General features: G+C 42.2%; 1 protein-coding gene across 1 annotated transcript in view; it reads left to right on the top strand.

Annotated features, from left to right (window-relative positions):
• The window catches only part of LOC114062486 (BEN domain-containing protein 5-like), an 892,614-nt gene that overhangs the window by 672,062 nt on the left and 198,371 nt on the right, over nt 1-22,181 (top strand). Inside the window, exon 7 of the mRNA XM_027893962.1 lies at nt 6,205-6,294. Coding sequence (XP_027749763.1) covers nt 6,205-6,294 — 90 coding nt within the window. The remainder of the gene's footprint in view (nt 1-6,204; nt 6,295-22,181) is intronic.

Genomic DNA, 22,181 nt, shown 5'->3' with positions numbered 1-22,181 from the left:
TTTTTTTTTTTTTTTTTTTTTTTTTTTTTTTTTTTTTTTTTTTTTTTTTTTTTTTTTTTTTTTTTTTTTTTTTTTTTTTTTTTTTTTTTTTTTTTTTTTTTTTTTTTTTTTTTTTTTTTTTTTTTTTTTTTTTTTTTTTTTTTTTTTTTTTTTTTTTTTTTTTTTTTTTTTTTTTTTTTTTTTTTTTTTTAAGAGGAAGGAGGAAAAAAGTGAGTGTACCTTGCCCGGGTTTGCATGCAGTTAATTTTCCTGCCTCGAAAGCACAGTGAGCTGCCAGTTTCAGAAAGCCTGAACAGAAAAATGGTTGCTTACAAGATGTAATGAAGATTAAAAACAAACAAGTGGGGCTGGGAGGTAAGGGGGATCTTGCTCTGTAGTCTTTTGCCATTTCTGATTTTGCAAATAGCTCTGCAGTGTCATTTGATCTGTGCATCAGCATAATTTTACCAGGAGATATTTCTGGCCTTTTGCTTTACAGTCAGATCCCTTTGCTGGGCTATTAAGTTGAAAATGCAGTCAAGTATTAACATTGAAACTGTTTATGTAACCTCCCACTACACGGAACCCTCCAAATACCCTGCAACTGAGGAAGGCAAGGAGGGGATGAAAAACAAGAGCTGGATAGAAATAGTGCCTGCTCTGGGATTTAAATAGGTCAGTTCCTTCCAATAAGTAGAAGTTTGGCTGTTGATATATGCCCATCTACTTAAACTGTCATGGAAGTTCACTGAGCTGCATTCCAGCAGGGATTGCTGGTTGTTAGGGATGCAAAAGGAATTGTTACAGAAGACTTAAAAAGGGAAGAGGAAGGAGGAACAAAGAAATAGCCAGAAAGGAAATCATACAGGTACAACACTTTCAGATTCCTTGTGGCACTTACGAGTGTTGATAAGTCTTTCAGCATCTGCATTCAGAAAACAGAGTCCTGCTTTCCTACCTGCCCCTGTGTTTGTCCCTGTAGGATGCTTGCCTATGGCATAAGTCTAAAGGTTCCTTTTTTCTATCTTCTGCTGAAGTATATTTAATTTGCTTTGAACAAGAGCAAACCCAAATCCCAAGGCCTCTGAATAAGGGGGAGTTATGGTGGGGGAATACAATGAATGTCTTAATCTTGTGTCACCCTTTCTTTGAGACACTGTGCTACATTAAATTGATTTTGCAAATGAAAGCTAAAAGCTAAGCAAAAGCCACCAATCTGTTTTGCCTAAAGATGATTTTAGTGCTCTTTATGTTCCCCTAAATGACAAACCAATTTGTTACCTGCCTACATAAACATTTGCCTATATTAGCCCCAGAAATGTTTTATTTTTATTAGCCCAAACTTTATCTTTTTATGAAGACACAGGGGCCCAATAAAATTAGTGTGCAAATATAATACTCAATTTGCATTTTTCCATGGTCAGCAGAAAAGCTAAGTAAAATCAATTTGATATTAGGTCAGCATATACATCAATAAAGCATACGCTCACACAGGACCATTGTAATGGTCCCTGTAATTTCTATGCTGCCAGAGTAAAGAGATTAAATAATATTAAATGCTCCAAAATAGCTTTGCTTTTAAGGGGAATTTAAAAAGAAAAAGAGAGTTTGGCATAAAACAGGCAATAAAGGATAATAGTTGCGCAATCTCCAACTTTAAAACGTTGTGACAATGATCTCAGAGGCAAGGCTTCCTGCAAGACAGCCCCAATTCAGCAAAGCTCTCATGCCAAAATTGCGTTTAAGCACCTTTTTGAGTGCAGTACAAGTCCGTCAAACAAATCATGTATTTAATCGCCTGACAGAGTCAGGGACAGAGCCTGAATGAAAATCTGGGACTTGAAAGGTTTTGGATCCAGTTTTGAGCATTACGTGCAGGACTATTGCTGGGTAGATGGTTCCATGCACAAGTGAGGCTTTGCTGAATTAAAACCCTCTGTGTTCCAGACAGGGCTTGACTGAACGTGGTGGCAGGTGAGGAGAGTCAGTGAGCAATGAGGATCCTCTGTAGCAGTGCTACCCCACCATGGGAGCCAAGATGCTGCTGCATCCCATTTCGGATAAAAGTACATAGGAATAGGTGCCTGACTTCCAGACCCAGTAGTCCAGTCTTTGCTCTTTGGCTCAAGTGGCTTCATTTTGACCTTCTGTCTCAGCCTCTTTGTACTGCTCATGCCAGCTGTAAGAAGGCAAGGAAGAAAAGCGTGTGTGTGTGTATCTCACCTCAGCAAGTCCAGCGGGATTTGGTAGTGACCAAAAATGTTGTTGTTTTGCGCTCTTGTGTTGCCGAGATGTGCGCTCTTACCTGAAATGACGTTTGTGGCCAGAAGTAACAAAAAAAAATGGGATTAGGTGCTGACCTGGTCTCTTAGGAAAAACCGGAGCACGGTAAATGCTGCTTGGATTTGATTTGCTAAAGCAGTTTAACGTGGTAGGGATGAGGCACTTGGGGCAGCACCGACATCGGTGTTCACTTTTGACGCAGATGTCGTGGTTGTGTTGGACACAGATGAGCCAAGGTGGCACAGTGAGGTGTAATGCAATAAAGTTGTTTGGTTTCCTCAGTGGAGTCTTGAACTCACAGGGTTTTGACTAAAAACTGCTGGTAACAGCCCACTTCATACTGCAAAGTACCCAAGAAAGGAAGACAATAGGGAATTCATTTGCAATGGATGCACATATTGCATTAAATATATATGTAGGTATTTAAATCAAATGGTTATTTGCCCATATGTTTTTAGGGTGATGGGTTTCCATTTCTTCTGATTAGAGCCTTCTGGTCTTCTACGGATTATAAGCTTTTTCTAGTGACTTGCCTCAGCTTTGAAGTCCTCTACAAAGCAGTTAAATTCACTTTCAAGTTCTCCTGATGGGCAGCGGTCTAAAGGCTTTCTGAAACAGACTTCTAGGGTCAGACTTGCTCATCCTTTGTACTCCATCAGCCTTACTACTGATTTGTCAATTTAAATCATTAGCACACCACGGGTACAAGACCTAAAGAAACCACAAATCTGCTGTCCATTTCTGATCTGATGCCATAGTAAAAAAGATCCTGGATGCCACGTGAAGTTCTACCTCAGTTTTGTTACAGTACTTCATTTTGGTAGTGCAAATGGAATTCCATAAATTGGATTGAAATTGCTTGAAATTTTTAGATACTTATTATTAAGCTGCTACATAAAAATACTGTCGTTTTCATGTTTTTATAGTAGCATAAAAATGAAAATTGAATGAAAATGGATAAGGGAATTTGCTGCCTTCCTGTGAAGGTTTAGAATTTTATCAGACTCTTTTTTTTTTTTTTTTTTTTTTTTTTTTTAAGTAGAAAATGTTCTCTGTGCAACCCTGTTTTAGTTGCTGTAGTGTAATATGTATCCAGGAGTGGAAATTGTTGTTTCCTGGGTGAAAGGTGGGGGAGTGTGGCCAGTGGGATTGCTTTGTGACTGGCTTGTACATGCAACAGCATTAGAGGGTAAGGAACATGAGTTGAGGGCCAAACAGTGCGAGTGATATTCAGAATGAGAGATTTGAGCTGCTTGCTTACTGTTAATTGAATTTCTTTTCCTTGTGACATTTGCTTGTTGTTTATCACCATTGTGGTAACTTCAGAGCCAGAATAGATGTTGAGGTTGGTGTTGTTTGTTCTGACCAGCACCTTAGATCCTCACAGCTTTGCCCAAGGGAATTCTCCTCTGCAGCAGAGAGACAGGATGGCAGCGGGTGAGGAGCAGGATACGAGGGTGTAACACAGTGGCAGATTGTTTAGGTCCAGTCGTAAGTCAAGGCAAATGTTACCAATGATGATGGTAGTGGTAGCCTTCAAAGGGAAAAGAAAATGTTTATTTTAATCTTCAAGATACTTTCCAGAAGAGAAAATAAAAAAGAAACAATTCCAGGCGCGTCTACATTTCTTTCCTTGGAAAACTGGTTTTGCCAAATAGTTTTGTTTCTGAGATTCACTGCTGTGGCATTTAGAAGGGTAGAAGTGGTACCTCAACAGACTATTTCTCTGTATTTCTACAACTCTGAAAGTTGTGGCTAAATGGACTGTGCCTTTCTGTCATTTTGCTTAAGTGCTTTTGGCATCTACTAAGCAAAGCTATAGACTTCTAATCTTCTTAATTTTGATTGATCTTTTAAATCCTGAAGTAGAAAATAGGATGCATTTTCAATGTAACATTGAAATTAAAATATGAAATGGTGTTTTGTAATTGTTTGTGGTGTGTTAACTCTGGCCAGCAGCCAGATGCCCAACCAGCTGGTCTCTCTTATGCAGGACAGGGTGAGAAAAATAAGATGGAAAGGCTCATGGGTCAAGATAAATTCAGGGATATCACTTACTAATGGCCATCATGGACAAAGCAGACTTGACTTGTGGGAAATTTAATTTATTGCCTATTAAAATAGACTTGTATAGCGAGAATTATAATAATAATTGTAATAACTGTTATGAAGCATAAATAAAAACAGTATTGTAACTGATGACAAACAAATACAAGGCCACAAAACACCCCAAACTAATCCTCTGTCCGAAAGATTTCCTAACCAGGGTGCTCTTCCAGATCCAAAGAGTGGTAGTCATGCTGCTGAGCATCACATTCATGCTGAGCCACAGTCCCTTTAATTTAATGCTGGTTTTTCCAGAGGGGAGGAAAACTTCTCTCCTCCTGCAAAAGTGATGCCAGACTTTTGCTTTTGTTTTCTAAAGTTGTTTTGCTGATTTATCTCCTTCCTCCCACACTTCTTGATGTTAATGCAAATGATGTGGGATGGTCATTGACTTCTACCAGACAATGTTGTTTTCCTTTTTGCTGCCTCCCACTTTTCTTCTGCAGACAGAACTGACCCCACCAGCTGCTGTGTTTCTCAGAGACATTCCTTCTTACTTTTTTTTTTTGGTCTCTGGGGCTTAAAACCGCCAGAGAATGGTGAAGCTGGTGTATGAAAGAACAAATGAATGGCTGAGTTACAGGCAGAGCAGCTGTAGGACTTCTAGAGATGCTAAGGAAATAAAAGGAGAAACCTGCAGTGATTGTCTCCTGAGAGCAACAAAAAATGCATTGATTATTCCTGTGGTGGTGTGAGGTGCTGTTGGGAAAACTGAGCATTGCTAAGAATTAAAAAATTAGCTCAGTTATGCTCTAAGGACTCTGAAATGTCTTCGAAAATAAAAGTCTAACTTTGGGTATATATGCAATGCATCTACGTAACTGGAATTGGGGGGGAAAAAAAAAAGCTTGGATTTAGTTCCCACTCTCCTTTCAGTGTGTAAACTTCTTACTTCAAAACAAAGATTTAAACTGTCTCTAGCAATTGGAGCCTGCTTAGCATTACCCCTGCTGTGTGTGTTCAGGTTGAGATAAGACATCTAACTGAGGCCCTGACCTCTTATAGTCATTAAAATTCCCAGAACTCATTTTGAAAGAGCATCATTTTATTTCCTATTTATTAAATGCAGTCACAGCACAAACAGAGGAAAGATGCTGTTTGACCCATGTAGTTTAAGGCTGAAGCAAGAGTTCAAAGTGTGGTTTCAGTACTTAGGGATTAACCCATATTAAGTTCAGTATAGTTGGGATCTAAATCTCCCTTCCACCTATCTGTAATTTGATGGGGACACAACACATTTTCATGGCGTCACTTGAGAAGGTTACTGGATTTAATCCTGGCCTGTTTTCCATACTTTATTTATTTTTGAACCTTTCTTTCAGTTAGGGCAGATGCAGTCCCAAATAGTTACCAGATTTTTGAAAAGTAGCCTCCAACTCCTCCAGAGCAAAGTCTAATAGATGTAATTTGTAGCACTTTAGTGTTGCTTGGCACCGTTAAGGCTCATACCAAGTGTAATGCAGGGTGCTAATCGCTTTACCTTGTGACTGGACCCCCACAGCTATTCCTGTGGCCCCAGGGGGACATTTATCACAAGTGAGAGCAGTTAAGCTCGTGGTAGTGAATTTTGGTTTTATAAAAGAGAGCCAAATTTGTTGTTTCAAGTTTGGCTCCACGTCATTAGTTTTGCAGCCCTTGTGCAATCTGCTACATGGCCTGGCATGGAGACCTGGTGACGCTGCCTCTTTTGGTTACAGGTTGTGCCTATTTATGACACATGAGCAATTTTTAATAAAAGAGTGTGCTTTAAAAATTAACAGTCCTTTATTTCTGCATCTTGGTCTGAGTTTAAGGATCTTTATTTCTCTTTTTCCCCTCTCCCCCCTTCTTCTGCAGCAAACCTGCGTCCAGGGGCTGAACAGAAGGTGGTGTTCATCACTGCACGGGTCCATCCAGGGGAAACACCATCTTCCTTCGTCTGCCAAGGTGAGTGTCTGCACGGAGATGGCAGATCTGGTGGGATCTGCTTTCCAGTTGATGCGTGTATTTGGTTTGGATGGCTTTGACTGTGATAGAAGGCTGAACTCACATGACAGATTTTCCCATAGTGAAATGAAGTAGTAGACTTTTTAACCTTTTGTAACCTTTTGGAAATAAAGCATACATCAGGAATTATTTTTGGGACCAACAGTAGTCACGTGATGTACCTCATGTCAAAGTGATATATCCAATATTGTGGTTCAGACACCAGTTACAGGAACTGAAGTGGTATAAACTGGACTAGTGGTCTGGCTATCAACAGAGATGGCAGAGAGCATGCACAGCAGGGGAAGTTCAAAAGTTGAACCAAGAGGGAGACCTTGAGCCTTCATCTGAAGACCCTCTGGGTGACAACATGCATGTGCAAAGAGGCAGAAACCTTGTAAATGAGTTCTGAGAAATAATTAGCTTAAACTTGCCCTTTCCATGAAATATAATGAATGTATACTGTGAGTGAATATAATATGCATACACTGTTTCAACAAGTGCACACGTTAGGAGGAGATACCCCTGTGCTGCCTGGTGCCGCAGTAAAGAATACCTGCTTACTGACACTTGGTGGTCATTGAGTGTCTTCGCTTCAACAGTGAGGATATTGGCAAAATCTCTCATCTAATACCCAGCTGCCTGTCTTTTTTGAGGCAATAGGAATAGATTATGTCCAAGTCTTGTGAATGTTTGCTGAGCTCGATCAGAATTGGCTCTGAACCTATTTGGGAAGAATTGATACAATGTGATCATATGAGGCTCCTTTTCTTAGCAAAATGGGCTGGAAAAGCCCTGGGATTGGTTCTGTGTTAATTGCTTATGCTTTCTTGCTGGCTCCTAATTCCAGCTTCTTTTCCACCACAAAGCAGTGACCCTAGTTCTCCAACAGAATTCCAAGAGACCTCTCTTTGTGTGAAGCTCCTAGGAGCACAGCTCCCAGTGGCTGACAGCTGTTTACCGCATGGAGCATTCCTGCTAAAAATAGAAAGCAAAACGCCCAGCTTGTATTTATAAAGAGTTGTAAATCCCAGGCTTGTGAGTACAAATAAATAAATAACCCTGGCACGCATTCGTATAACTTCATTGTACAGGTCTGAAAGGCTGTACTTATGCATGCGGCTGTCTGCAGTGGTAAAGTGTTGATGGTGTAAATCAACAAGGGCAGGGGCAATTTGGTAATTCACTGAAGCAGCTTGTACCTGGCTCTGCCGAGCCGATGAGTTGCATCAATCAAGCATACGCAGAATTTATTACATTGTCTGCTCGTGGTGCTGCAGACTGCTTTGCCACTGGCCCTGTCGGTACCTAAAGACCTCTGTGGGAAAGGTCTGGCACGGGGTTCATGGTCCTCTCTGTGTGCTCCTCATCCTGGCAAGGTCCTGTGTCTGGTGTCTCTCTGAAGCAAAAGGTCAACAGCTGTCACTTCTGCTGCCCTGGCCCCGTGGGCCAGCAGGACACTCGGCCTCTTCTTGTTGGCCTGTGGAGTAGCAAAGGCAAAACCCTTCCTTTAATAAAACAATGCTTCAGACTGAGAGCAGGGAAACTCAGCGAGTTTCCCATCTCCTGCGGTGCCATAGTCAATGCAGGGCATTATGGCACACATGATGTTTGCTAATGAATATGGATTTTTAATTGGCTGCTTTGATTCTGTTTGTGGCTGCTGGCGTAGCCCTGTGAAATGAAAGCTGAGGCATGCTGCTGAGGTGGTACTTTGTAAATGATGTTATTTTATTTTGATAATGGAGAGATTATTCAAAAGGGAAATAAAAAAAAAAAGGGGGGGGGGAATGTGTAAAAGCAGGTGGCATGCTTAGCCTGATGAAACAACTAGATAGAAGTCATGCTCTGATTGTCTCAGAGAAACTTTGTGTTTTGTAGGGAAAAAGCAACCCCAAACAAAACAAAAAGAGAGTGGGAAAGATAAGAAAAATAACAGGGAGGTATCAGTCTTGGAGAAGCTCATCAGAAACTTGCTGTGGCTGCAGTTCTAAGGCATGCCTGGCTCGTTTGGAAATGCATGGATCCGCAGGCACTGAACTCTGCAGGGCACTGAGCCATTCTGCCCAGTGCAGACCAAGCTGCCTTGTGTGCATAATCAGTGTCAAGACAAGTAGAAATGCCAGCCATCTCAAGGCCATTGCAGCATTGTTTCTAGCACTGCCAAATGTGAAATTGGGTGCTTGCTCCACCTTTGGAAACTTCTGTGTAGGAGGGTCAAAAGAAGGGATAAAAAAGATTCCTTTGGCAGTCAAGTGAGGGCACACTTAGGAATTTTATTTCTGAAGTCTCAGGAAGCTTTTTGGCATATTTAGGTGTTGCAGATTTTATATCCAGATGCCAGCTTAGTGCATATGGAACATGTCAGGATTTTTTCTTTTTTTTTTATTAGTGGAGAGGTTTCTTCTTGCATATTTGATTATGCTTACCACCTGAAGTATTAAGATATGGAAGCTAATCCCAAAGATTCCCCAGAAGCAAACAGCATCTCACATTTGGAAGAGCAGAAAGGTGACTTCCAAGGTCAGGAGAACCAGTCCATAGGGGAATAGATAATGAATTATGATATTTATTTATTTTTTTTGTTCTTCATATTTTTTCCAGTTGATCTTGGGTTTTATTCAGTTCAGGCTCTGTCTTCTTCTTTAAAGCCCTTAGATAATAACTGACTCCTTACTCATTTTTCTACCTGTCTTTGAGCTAGCCAGGTCTGTTCCTGACCTCTTTAGCCTTGTCTCTGCCAAGGGACATAAAACCGTGTAGCCCAAACACCACCTTCCTGGGATCTGACAGAAGCTACCTATTACATCCTCCATTTTTTTGATTAGGCAAGGTCCCTGAGAAGCAGGGACCTGTCTCACCTTAATACATCAGGATATGCTTGGTCCTGTCTACTGGCCCTTTGTCCTCTGCTTTTCCCACATATCATAAATCTAGGCAAGGATCTTTGTGTTACTATAGAGAAAAAAATATAAGGTCATCTCCCCATTCAGAGCTATATTGTTTCTGGGTCATCCTTCTTCATCTTCCACTGTGAAGAATCCACTGAAAACTGAATTTTGGATACAAATGCCCTGCATTCCTGCAAACGTGCAAGTATTATAAACTTGGATACACATTTCTGTCACCTTCCAGCTGTGGAGTGCTTGCAGCAGTAGCCAGTCTTCCCTAGAATCATCAGGCAGCTCACCCAGCAGTTAAAAACAAGTGCTATAATATTTCACACACGGTGCAGCTGCTGAGCTGTAGTTCAGTTCCTTAAAAGGCAGACAAAGCACTGGAGGGCCTCTTCATAAAAAGATGGATTAAGAACCTTTTGTTTCCATTTTGGTCTTTTAGGAGTTATTACTGTGCTTCAGGTTAGCCTATTTAGGAAGTTTTCCTGATGGTTCTTAAGTTGTTGTGAAGTTCAGGGACAGAAATGGAGAGTCAGTCATCAGAGAGTATATTCACATGAGTACCCTTCATATCCAAAGATAGGATGGTGTTTCTCCTCCTCTCACGGTGATGGTCACCATGAGCGCTGATGCTTGTATCACTTTTGGGGATGAATAAACAGGAGTAGCATCCAGAATAAAGAGGATTTGCTTTCAGTGTGCTCTTATTGGCCATTTTCTAACCAACTGGAATCACTGCTGCTCCTGGAGGGCTTTTATAGTGAACACAAAGCAGTGCAAAAATTCATCTTACAGCTTGAACTCATGCCTCATGGGCTGTTCAGATTTCTCAGAGATTTTTCTCAAGTTGTGGCTTTAAATTCTTTTCCTTTTTTTAAAATATTTCCCCTCATTTTGCTCCCCCACAGTATCTTTATTTAAGAAAATGTATGCTATTTTCTCTTTGACTCCGTACTGTTAAGGCAAGTAAACTTACTCTTACAGGTAGGGTCAAATGTCAGGTAATGCCTGTACCTGTATGTAGTGTGCACTAATAGGTGTGTGTAAAATCTGTGCAGGCCCCCACCCTCTAAACGTTCATCAGTGTTTAAGCCAGCTTTCAAAAGGCTTGGATTTTATCCAAGATTAGTTAATAGGAGTATTCCTCCCCACCCTCTCATCCCCAATATTCTTATAGTCTCATTTTCCTTCCAGTTGTTGCTAGATTTATTTTTTTTTTTTTTGTGATAGAAAAGCAGTTGTCCCTCACTATTCTCATGCTTGTAAAGCTGTAGGAGACCCTGTGACTACTATGTTGATGTTTATCCTTTATGCTTTGGCTTTTGCCAGCAGTCAGTAATTGCAAGCTTAAGCATGTCTAAATGTACCAAGACATGTACTTTACTCATTGATTTTACATATTCTATTAGTAGGATGTAATTTGTTGTCCTTTTAACACACTTGCCAGTGTGGCATTCACCATGGCATCTGAATGCAAAAATGAAAATTTGTACCCTAAGCCTCTAATATCGTTTTCCAGGCTGGGAGCCCAGAATGGAAGACCCCAGAGCAAGTCAGGAGGGAGAAGGGATCCCACATCTGGGTTTGCAGATGCTGAGCATCTCATGCTAAGTGTAATTTGACCTGAAGCTGACCTTGAAGCTTATGGGCTGAATAGGGAACAACCATTAAAAAGAAAATATAATGAAAATAGACACCTGGGACTCTTATTCCTAAGAAATGCAGCAAAAGTTATGTTTCAATCAATCTTCTTTCTTTATAGCTGCCTAAATGAAGGCTTCTCCTTGCTTCACCTCAAATCAGATAATATGAAATGAAGAAGCAGCCTACACTGGGCAGTCTCTTACTTTTCTGTTTACATTCTTGCTCTGTGTTTTTAACCCCCATCCTCTTGCCAGAGGGTGGAGAAAAAAAGAATCTGAAGGCCTTTGTACAAATTTTGGTTCTACGCTTAAAGAATGGGGTAGGAGGGGACAAACTGACTGGGAACAAGTCTGCACCAGCTGCATCCTGAGTCCTATTGTTCAAGCTCACTGAGCTAGTCGTTAACTGAACTTGCTCTCTCTGTGACCAAGGTGCTCCAGGTGCTATGAAGGATTTCATTCCTGGACAGATTGGCCATTGGCACTGGCACAGTGGCCTCTTAAAACTGGTGGCATTTTTCTAGTTCACTTCATGGAGGCAGTGCCTTAAAATTCTTTGCTTTTGATCCTGCAGGAACCCTGAAGGAGTTAGTAATGAGGCTCAAGTTGCTGTAACATGATGAAGTGACTTGAGTGGAGGCTTTTCTGTTGTGGTTTTTCGGGTTTTTTTTGTTATTTGTTTGGGGGTTTGTGTGGCTTTTATTGCTTAAGGGAAAAGCAGTTATAAGTGTGAGAAGAGCCATTTTGAGGTCTGTTGCTCCTACTTGGAATTTTAGCCAAACTGTCCTTTCTTATGAAGAAAGAGAAGGAATAAACTATTAGGGTTAAAAGCTGCTTCTCTTTTTCTTTCACTAAGTATAAATCTTTTGAGCATTAGTGATAGTAACTTAGAGACAGGACAGGTTTTAAATGCAAGGATAAATGCAGCTAATGAAGCCTTTAAATGTGAAAAGGGCTTTTCTGAAGTAACAGAGGTGATGGCCTTGCTTACTTGTTTCCAGGGTATAAATTCTCCTAAGGAAAAGAAGCTGTAGAGTTTCTAGAGTTCTGTAGGCATCGGTATAAGATGCTTTTGGCAACAGCAGCTATACAGAAGAAAAAACACTGAACCTAGAAATTGCCTGTTGATGTAATGATCAAACCCTTAGAAGCTAAGGACATCATCTACCAGAATTCATATCAGACTGAATGTGCATCTGAGTAAATGCATGGTTTGCATCATTTCTTATCTCACTTTATCTGTTGTATTCTTCCTTCTAGCGTGCCAATTCCTCTTCATTTCCAAGCTATATTTCTTACCAGAGAAGAAAACAAAATAGCATTCCATAGGGAGTGGGAATCTTACACATGCATGTCTGCTGTATTACTGTCAAGTCTCACTTTTACCTTCTCTGCCAAATGCAAGAGTCTGGAAAAAACCACTTCTGCTGTCCTGGCTACTTCTGGACTCCACCTGAATGCCTCCATATGTATAAAGGCTTAGTCTGTAGTTCAGCTTTGGCTGTGTTTGCAGAGCATCTCTGGATGCAGGAGGGTGCTCTGCCTTGGCCATGCAGCAGGACTTGTGAGGGCTCTCTGGTGCAGGAATGCCCTCTGTGGGAGCCCTTTCCAGTGTTATGGTTTGTGGGCTGCAATGCTAATGCTGAAGAGAAAGGAATTAAACAGAAGCTCCACTTTAGGGGTGTTTTATACTCTCTTGGCACCTCAAAGGTATAAAGACAAAGAGCTTCCATTCCCTTTCAATACTTATTGTATCCTGTGCAAATGTCTTCTGGCTGCAATCCAGGGGAAAATACGTCTGCTCTTGCAGAGTTTCACCCTAGAGGTGACTGCTCTTGATCAAAAAAAAGAGTAGAACCTTTCTGTAAAATGAATGGTTTTGTGCATGCAGACAGGGGTATGCATAAGTTGTGTCAGGACAGGATGGGAGCACTCCTGTTATTTTAGGGGCAGCTTAGCACTTGGAAGCAGTGAGGGAATGTGGTGAACAGGAGCTGCAATTCATGGTCTCCTTTACAGGAGTTCAGGAAACCAAATGATAAGAAGCAAACAAAGGCAACAGAACTCAACAACCCAAATGTAAAATGAGCTTCAGGGGCTCTCTTAAAGTTTTTAAATTGTGTTCATCCTTCTCACTAAGTTGTTTGTTGTTTTTTCTTTTTAAGTGCACAGCTTCTAAGCTTTAATACAAAGGGAAACACACTCTTCCTTGACTTCTAAAGCAACATGAAAAACACTATTGTCTGTCCCTTGTAAATCTCCTGGATGAGATTTTAGTGTGAAGTATCCCAGGAGAGAGAAAGGTTGTTCTGAGAATAATAAAACATCGATATTGGAGTAATGGAAATAAAAGCTCCTTTTAAAATTGTGTTGATGTAAATAGACTGTTAGAGAAATTCCTGCTACCCAATGTGACATCAGCTGTTACAAGACACCACAGGCTTTGAATCAATTCACTGTGGTGTCAGGAAGGTATGAGAGGTTATACACCTGCTTTCCTGAGCTGGAGGAAATTTATAATGAGTTTAAATTTCTCTGGCTCTAGAGTTATGTGATTCATTCTCTTACCATGTATGCCTTCTGGATGTGCCAGGGAACTCCTGCACGGAGGAGAAGGTATGATGGTGGCAGGGTAGGCAGAGGGACTGTGCAGGGGTTGAGAAATCTGTGGAACTCTGGAGACCTGAGCTGTCTCCAAGGGAAGAATTGTATCATCTGTGGGGAAGGCTGTTGTGCTGCTTCACCTCTTCCATTCAACCAGTAGCAGCTGGAACACAAAACTGGTCTGTTCAGGCAGGCTCACCCCCCTAACTTGGGCCTGTGTGCTCACCTTGCCGCTTCCAGTAGGAGGAACAGATCAGCACTAACTCCTCAGCCCTGGGACAACAAGGTCAATTTTGCCTGCACAGCTAAGAAATGTCAATTGGCTTTGTTTGATTCGGTTTGCCCTTTGCCCAGGGCAGGCCTTTGACTACCTCTGCTTAACTAATCCTCCTTACAGTAATCAGAGAGCTAAAGGAGCCCTTGGTCTTCAAGAGGGAGAATTGAGAGAGGCTTCACTGTAGAACAGCAGGCGAGTCTGTTTTGTCTCCATGTGAGATTGGCCAATTAATCTCTTAAACATACTGCCTTTGCAATGTTTCCTGACTGCTCCTACTTTTGGATAACATTAGCTGAAAGATCATTTCCTTCCAGCTCTAACCAACCTGCCTCCAAGGCAAAGCATATCATATTTGTACCAGCACACTGTGGCACTTTGCTGATGTCTGAGGATAGGAAAAAAAAAATATTGATTCACCTGAACTTCATGGTCCCTTGGCTTTCCATAATATGGCCTGTTTTTCCCCACAAGAAACTGCAGTCCAAGAGGATTTTAAAGATGCTTATTCCTGTCTGCCCAGTTATCAGTTAGGTCAGGGCCATTTTCCTTACCTTTCACTGTGGCAGCAAGCCCTGCACATCTAGGGAGCAGTATTGCACCCATGCAACAGATCTTCTGAGAGCCAAGAGCACCCAGGGTAACCTGCAAGCAGGTTTCCAAAACTGGACTTGGCATGCACTGGCTGAACAGTGCTGGAGCATCTGCTGCTGCTGGGGAAATCCCAGGCAGAAATCTTGAAGCCCAGCCCGAGTACAATTAGATCAGGTCATGAATATGCAAAACTCAGAACAAAGATGCAAAAACCACGGGAAGTTTGGGTTTGTTTTAAATCTTATTTGTGTGGCTCGGTTGTTAATGACAGTGAAAGAGCTCCTAGTAAGTGACCATCACTGCTTTCAAGGAATCTGAATTGTGAGATGAGCCCTTTCTGTAAGTGCAGCAATGTGTGAGAGAGCTATGCTGATCAAGTTGCAGGTCAGGATTCACAATTAGGAATCTATTCTGGTTTTTATACTTCAAACGTTTTCTATTCTCCTTCAGTAGTGTCCCAGCTCTTCCTCACAAGTGATATTAATCTTGCTGGTCTATTGTTTCCAGCTTCATCTTCTGACCCTTTGTTCTTTGCCTGCCCTGGCTGGGTTCAGCTGAATTGATTTTTTTTTTTGGTTTTGTTTTCATTTTGTTTTCAGTTCTTTTGTCTCTGAGGCACCCTGCACTTGCCTCCTTGCTCCTTGTGCATCGTTCTAGCTGCTGCTCTGAGGAGTCACCATTCATGTGTGACTGGGACTTGGCCGCTGGAAACTTTTCTTTGACATGAGGGCACTTGGATTAAATTCTTCCTCTGGCCCTGCACAGATTGCTCGCACACTCTATGTGTGCCTGTGGCAAGGCATTGTGTACATGTTTATAAGAGGCAAAGCCACCTCGACCCCTCCAGTTTACAGGGAAAATGGTGTAAAGCTTGTTTGGAGGGCAAGAAAAAGGGACTTGGGATGAAAGCAAACCTCTGCCCCAGGCTCTGAGGATGGAGAACGAAGGGTAACGGGGCACATGTCCCAGCAGAAATGGGGCACGTTCTTTACCAGTCCTGTTTAGTTTTATCTAGGAAGAAATGTAGACACCAAGTGCTTTGCTGGGACCCTGGTGCGTGGGCAAGACAGGAAGAGTAGATTTAAGGTAGTTTTGAACAGTGGCACATGGCTCTATTAAAATGTCACCATCCTCAGGTAGGTTGGTTCTCAATGTCTGGCAGTTTCCAGATGTGCCCTATAGTGTTAGTTCAAGGCTCAAGTTGCTTATTACATGTTCAGCAAGTGGTAATACATTCCTGGTATCCATGCCCTGTCTTAGAGATTATGGTTTTTTGTCTCTGCTGCTGCTAAATGTAGAAGGTAATTGGAGATGGATAAAAATTAAATAATTTGTATTTTTTTCTAATGACACAGGTTTCCAAAGAGTCCTGTACTTGAAATTTCACACAAGTTCTCATTTATATTTCTCCTATTTTCCTTTTCTTTCTTTTTCTTCTTGTTTCCTTACTTTTTTATCACTTTACCACTGAATGAAAAAAAAAATAAAAAAAATGGGGGGGAAGGAACAAAGAAAGGTAAAAATCTGTGTTCAGTTTAAAAAGGAGGAAAGGGAAAGTCTGCAGGAATTCTTATGAAAAAGTTTCTTCAAAATTTTCAGCCAGTGGTGCAGCGTATAGGCAAAATATTACAAAGTTGGATGCGTTTTATGTTATTGGCAAGCATGAGACACATCTTTGGGTGACTGCAGAACAAATGTGACCCAAACAGTGACAACAGGGCAAGTTCTGTCTTGGTTCACCAAGGTCTCCGCCCACCCAAAAGGAGCCATTTCTAGCATTACTGAGAGACTTCAATTTTCATAGTTATTACAGTTCTACTGCTTTGGTGTCCTTAGTATGAATGACACTAACCAGCATCGTGTCCTGTCCCTTTACAAACACTTGCACATGGTGTCAAAGCAGCCAGGAGGGAACAGGAGGGGGCCTAATTCCCTGGTACAGGAGAAGCCATTCAGCCTTGCTGAGCTTTAACCATCTTCCATCAAAGGGGACCTGATCTGTCAGAAAGTCAAGAGCAGCACTGAAAAATGCTGTGACCCAGCCTTCTGCTGTCTTTTAAAAGTTGGGTCTGTCGCTTAGTCCTTGGGAGAAGCAGGGAACAGAACTGGAAACATGTTGGAACTGTTCTCCTAATTTACTGCAGGGAATTCACTGCCGTGCCCTGGAGACAGCAGCAAGGAGGTGGCTGCCACCACACTCAGCTGATAGACCCCTGCAGTGGCTTGGAACTCACCCTTGGCTTTGCAATGTGCCTGCAGTCTAAAATCTCAGTTTGTCCAATGCGTTCAGTGGCACTTTTCCCTTCTGATGTCTCCATCTTTCATGCAAGTACAAGAGGCTGTTTGTTAAATTTACCTTTAAGATGTTAAAATTCAGTCTGACTATTCAAGGTAGAAAGTTAGAGAGTCTTCACCCCTGGTTACATGTGAACTCTGATTTTTCTTCCTGGCAATGTTCCTGCTGGCCAAGGATATGAGGGAAATAGCACCTTGACATTAGCTTATGTGGTCACAGTGCTGCCAGAGTTTAAACCCATCACTGCAAAGTGCTCGAGGAGAGCTTCTGTCTGAGGGCTTGCTGGCACTTGAGAGCTCATTTGCATCTGAGGCAGGCTGTGAAAGTAGAGTGCAATAGAACATTTCTCCAGCAATTCTTATTCTGGAACAAGAGCGTCTTATTCCCTCTTAGTTTAATATGCTTCAAAGTAGATTCTGCAATAAGACTGTCTCCAAATGGAATTCTTTAGGAAATGGTGGTTTGTTTTGGTTTTTTGCTGTTTGTTTTTTTTTTTTTTCTCTTCCTAAAACAGTAACAACAAAACCTCTCAATCCTTAGAGGACTCCTCAAATTTATATCCTTCTGACTTTCTCCCTCATGCTCTTCAGATAGAAACACATGTATTTTTATACCCTCCTGGAGGATTTCACTTCTTCACAAGGAGAGATGTCAATGGCTTGTGGTGGCCCTACTTATGTGAGGGACGTTTGCTGTCTGAATGTTCCCTCTCCAGTGCTAATTACCATCGCCTTTAGGATCTGCAGTGCAGCTTCGTTTTCACAGTAAAATTTTCTCTGGAGCTGAGTTAGGGGCTTATGCCATATTCTGCTGCTTAACAGCCAGGAGCACATCTGTACTGACAGGGAGTGACCCTAATTTATTTCTGTGGAGCTTGTTCTTGCCTGGATGTCATGCAGTGTAAATAAAAGAACAGATCCGTCTCCACTGATGAGGGGCAGAGCGGAGCTTTTGCAATTTTTTTTCCTCGTGTAGAGACATGGTCATTTTTTTTTTTATTCTTCTATAAGACAAAAAAAACCCAAACCACAGGGAAAAAAATAAAAAAAAGCTTTTTCCTGCTGGAGCCTGGTGCAAACAGCTATCCAACAAGTCCCCTCCAGTACCTCTGGAAGCAACTTGCAGAAGCACAACTTTCGTCTTTGATTCAAGGTGGGGGAAGTTCAGATGCAGACAGTATTTTCTTGGCCATCAGGCTTTCCCAGAGGGTTAGGGTTTTGTTTAATAAATCACTCCTTTTTTTTCTTTTTTTTTTTTTTCTTTTCCCCCAGTCACCCAGAAGTAGTTCAGGTGCTGTGTACAGTCCCTTCTTCCATTGCCTGTCGAGACTGAAGCTACAGACTTTGCTGTGCAGATGGACTTCCATGTTTTTATTTTGACTATTCCTTGACACTGATTAGAACTGCTCAGCCTCTCCTACCTTGCTACCCTGTAAAAAGAGGATAAATGGATAAAGATCTACTTTAGTGTCTCACATACCTCCTGGTTTTGGTTCTGTGCTACTTTTAGACGTCTTTGAGACAAGCAGGAAGCTCACACTCCCTGCAGGGGACAGGGAGCCACCCCTCAGGAAGAGCAAGGCAACTGTGGTGCCACTCTTGCCCTTCTCATGACCAGAAGGTAACCACAGGCAAGTGTAAAGTAGCTCCTTTGAATCAACAGCATTCTCTTCCTCTGATTCTGGATCTGATGGTTGTCCATTTTAGAAGTGCTGGTTTAGTGGGTGCCTGCAGATTTTGTGTCCTGCTTTGCCACTGGAGTCCTGAAGGTGCCTTTGCCTGGCTGGGAACAGGCAAGCTGCCTTGTACCTTTTCAGCTGATTTGAACAGGAGGACAGGAAAATCCTGTAAGAGTGAAGCACTATAACCTGCAAACCTGGTAAAGTGGAAATCAATGAAGCAGCCAAAAGGTGCCATTACAGCTGGCTTACTGTAAGTTTTCATGTATCAGGAGCAGCACAGCAATCACGTTGTTTGTCCCCACAGGGGAAGTGAGGGCAAAGAGTTGTGCAGGTTCCTACCAGGACAAGATGATAGTCATCACTGTTAGCATCTGGGGAATGTATGGACGTGCCATCTTCATAGATGAATGGCAAAGCCACATCTGCAGAGCATGTGAACAGCTGGGGTTCAGTCCTGAGGAGAGGACACCTCAGCTCTTCTTCTGAGTAGCCCACTTGTGATGTGGCCAGTAGCAAAGGTCTACAGGTTGTTAAAGGCAAATTATTAGAGATACTGCCAATATGCTCTGGCAACATTCCACAGCTGAAGGAAACTGGAAAGGATAGTTGTGAATGAGTGACGTTCTGCGGGGCCCCTCTTGTCTCTGTGTGTGCCTGCCTTATTCAAACCTGTTGCTTCTGGGTCTTTGCTTGACTGAGCAACATGTTTGCAGATGCTGGAAACCATTCTTAGAATGTGTTTAAAAATACATATTTTTCATTTCTTCCCTAGCATTATTTATGTAATGCCCTTTTCCTTTTTCACTGTGTATTAGATTTTCATATGTAAATTTATTCTCCATCTCCCTCCAGAGAAATCCACCTTTTGCCTTCCTGACTTACAATGTATTCTTTGCTTGGTCTAATCTATCCATCTTCAGACTCTTGTAGTTCCTACTGCTACAGCAGTTAATGCTGTAAGACTCAGAGCACAGTGTGGCTGCTGGTTGTGCTTACTGTACCTGGAGATCAGCATTATAAGGCAAACCCCAAGGGAGGTGTTGGGAAAAACTAGTCCAGCCCAAATTTTCCTGATGCCCAGACAAAGGCACTGCTGCCAGGTGGTGAAAAGGTGATTCTGGGCGTATAGGGAGTGCTCAGAGTCCTGGGGACATGATTCAGCAAAAGGCTTGAAGGGTCGTCATCACTGGCTATTCCTTGCAAGTTTTAGTGGTTTCCCAAGTAGAAATAAGTCTGCTTAGTCCCCCCCTGTGTCCATCAAAGTTTATCACTTTTATAGCTCTACTGGGAATCTTTATCCTGGTGCAGGCAACTTTGGAAACTTTACACTCGTGGTGCAGTCTCCTTGCTGGCCTCAGAAAGGTTTCTGACCTTCACGTGTCCAGTTGTCATGATGGGGAAGAGAGCAGTCATCTTCCAGGCTCTGGGGAGCTCAGCCTGGTGTCCTGGGTGAAGCAACAACAACATAATGATCCAGTTTCTTTTCCCCCCCCGCAAGACCCTTCCAGCTCTAAATAGAAACTGGAGAATTAAGTGATTTTCTGTTTCTGTTTTTTACCTCTGTGCTAGTGCTGTGTGAGTTGTTGGTGTACAGCTGAAACTCCCCTTCAGGGCCATGGTGAAAAGTCTGATGTTTTGTAAGTTGATAAGGATAGTAGAAAACAATGCAAGGATGCCTGAGTGAATTCTGCCAGGATACATGCTGGCTTAACTCTGGTTCGTGCATTCCAGATTTTACTCCCTTTATGTTTATTTGCCCACCTTTGCATTCAAGCCTCTTTTCTGTGTTGTCTTTTTTTCTTGCACATCAGGGAAGGTGGAATCTCCTGCATATTTCTGTTCAATTCTAAGTCTTAAATCTTAACTGTATTTAACATTAGTTAATTCTGTAAAAACTGAGGACCATAACGCAGCAAATATTTTTTGAGCTGTCTAGAGGACTCACACTCGTGGGAAGGACAGACTCTGAATAATAATGACCAAGCACATCATATTCTGAAGCAACATCTTGAGAATGATTCTGATAAATCCCAAGTAATTCATTAATAAAGCGAGATCATCCGATCCTTGCAGTGCTTCTCCAGGAACCCTTTTGTTTTTTCCCAGGAGGAAAAGAGGCATCATCCAGGGGATATTGGTAGGCTCATTTTGATGCAAAGAGAACTCCAAGCTCCTTACAGCATATTAAGAAAATTAAAGAAAACAAAGCCAAGCAACAAAGCCACCCACTCGGTCTGTGCTGCGCACTGAATTTAGGAAGCCTTTGGGCAATCCTGCAGCAGCAGCTCTGTGCTTCTGCCAACACCTCCTCTCTTTGTCAACCTGACAGGTTCTTTCAAGTAAATTCCACAGGTGCACCAGTTCTACTGAAGAACTGTACAGCTGCCCTCTGGGCCTGGGGAGATTAGTTTGTAGCTAAGCAAGCTACATCAGCCATCAGGGGAATTAAGTGGCTGAGGTATGGGCTCATCACTACACGGGTCAGGAAGCAGCCCATTTCCCTCTATTCAGGTCTGCACTTTTTGACAGACCAGTCCAGCCTTGGCCTCATTCTGCTCCCCTACAATGATCTAGTTTTTTGAAGCCAGTGGGTCTCCCATCGCTGCAATGAAAGGAGAGCCAGATACCATGAAATAATGGGAGAGATTAACCCAAAGTACCACCTGGACTTACGGTGCTGGTTGAGAGAGCCTGTGAGTCCCATGCACTTGATTTTGTTTGGAAGAAAAAAAAAAAAAAACAACAAGCAGAACTGGGAGTACTTAAGCCTGCATTTCTGAACTGACCAGCAGTGCTGATTGTCTCTGCTACCAAAAGTCTTGCCATCTTGATCTCTACAGGGCTGATTTTTAGAAAGTGCTTGTTTTAGGGGAGAGTGGGGTGGGAATGGACTGTCAGTGGCACAGATCTCCTCTCGTGACAGCTGTGTAGGAACAGAAACGTTTCCGAGTTTTACTCAACACCTAGTAAAGCCATTTTGTGGCCATTTGCCACATTTCCAAGTGCAGTCAGCTCCAATGAGCTCTCATGAGTTTGTTTGGAAAACCCATCTGCTGGTTTTGGCCCCAGAGAAGCCAGTTTTGCTGCCCTGCAAATCTGGCCATTGCTATCTCAAGTTGAACATACTAAAATAGCAGACTCTGGCAGCAACTTGCTAAAAATCAGCAGTGCTAGAAACCAAGATCAGGCATTCTGGCTTCTGGTCCCACATCCTAGTCACTGGGATTGCCAACTTTAATTATGTTTTCCTGGCAATGTATATCTATATCATCTCAGTGCTGAATTGGGATGTTGTGCTCCAGCCCAGCACCAGCAGTTGCATATCCTTCAAAGCTGATGTGAATCTTTTTATGGGGAAAGAGCTACAGCTCATAAAAATACATAGGAAATCCCAAACACTCATCACTTAGCAACTTTCTGCACTGAACTGATTGTACTTTTAGACTGCTGATTTCTGGCTGACTCTATTCCAGTCACATCCATTTCACTACAGTCGCCCTGCTTGAAATGCATCTGGAACATTATGGTCTGGAACTCTTTGGAGTTTTGAGACATCCTTTGCATGGTCTTGAACACAGACATCTGACAAAAAGAGTAGGATATTGCACATGAAGGGCAGTGGTGTAAGTGCACCTCCTTGATGTGGAATATCCATAATAAATTTGCAGGGCTTCCATCCCACTCAGTCCTGCCCAATCAGCAGACCCATTAAAAGGGAAGAGGAAGTCTGCCTGGTTCTAGTCTGCAGTCCTGCCTAGTCTGACATCAGATGGTCCACCAGTAGTTGTAGAATGTTTTACTTTGGCAAGGTGTTCCCAAATCTTCATTGAGATTGCAATCTTAATTGATGTCACGTGTC

This window comes from Empidonax traillii, unplaced genomic scaffold (assembly GCF_003031625.1).
Source record: "Empidonax traillii isolate 1590-97213 ecotype Southwest subspecies unplaced genomic scaffold, ASM303162v1 scaffold15:size5535645, whole genome shotgun sequence".
In the NCBI taxonomy this organism is placed as follows: domain Eukaryota; kingdom Metazoa; phylum Chordata; class Aves; order Passeriformes; family Tyrannidae; genus Empidonax; species Empidonax traillii.
Note: the sequence above shows the minus strand (reverse complement) of the source record. Positions and strands in the feature narration are given on the sequence as shown.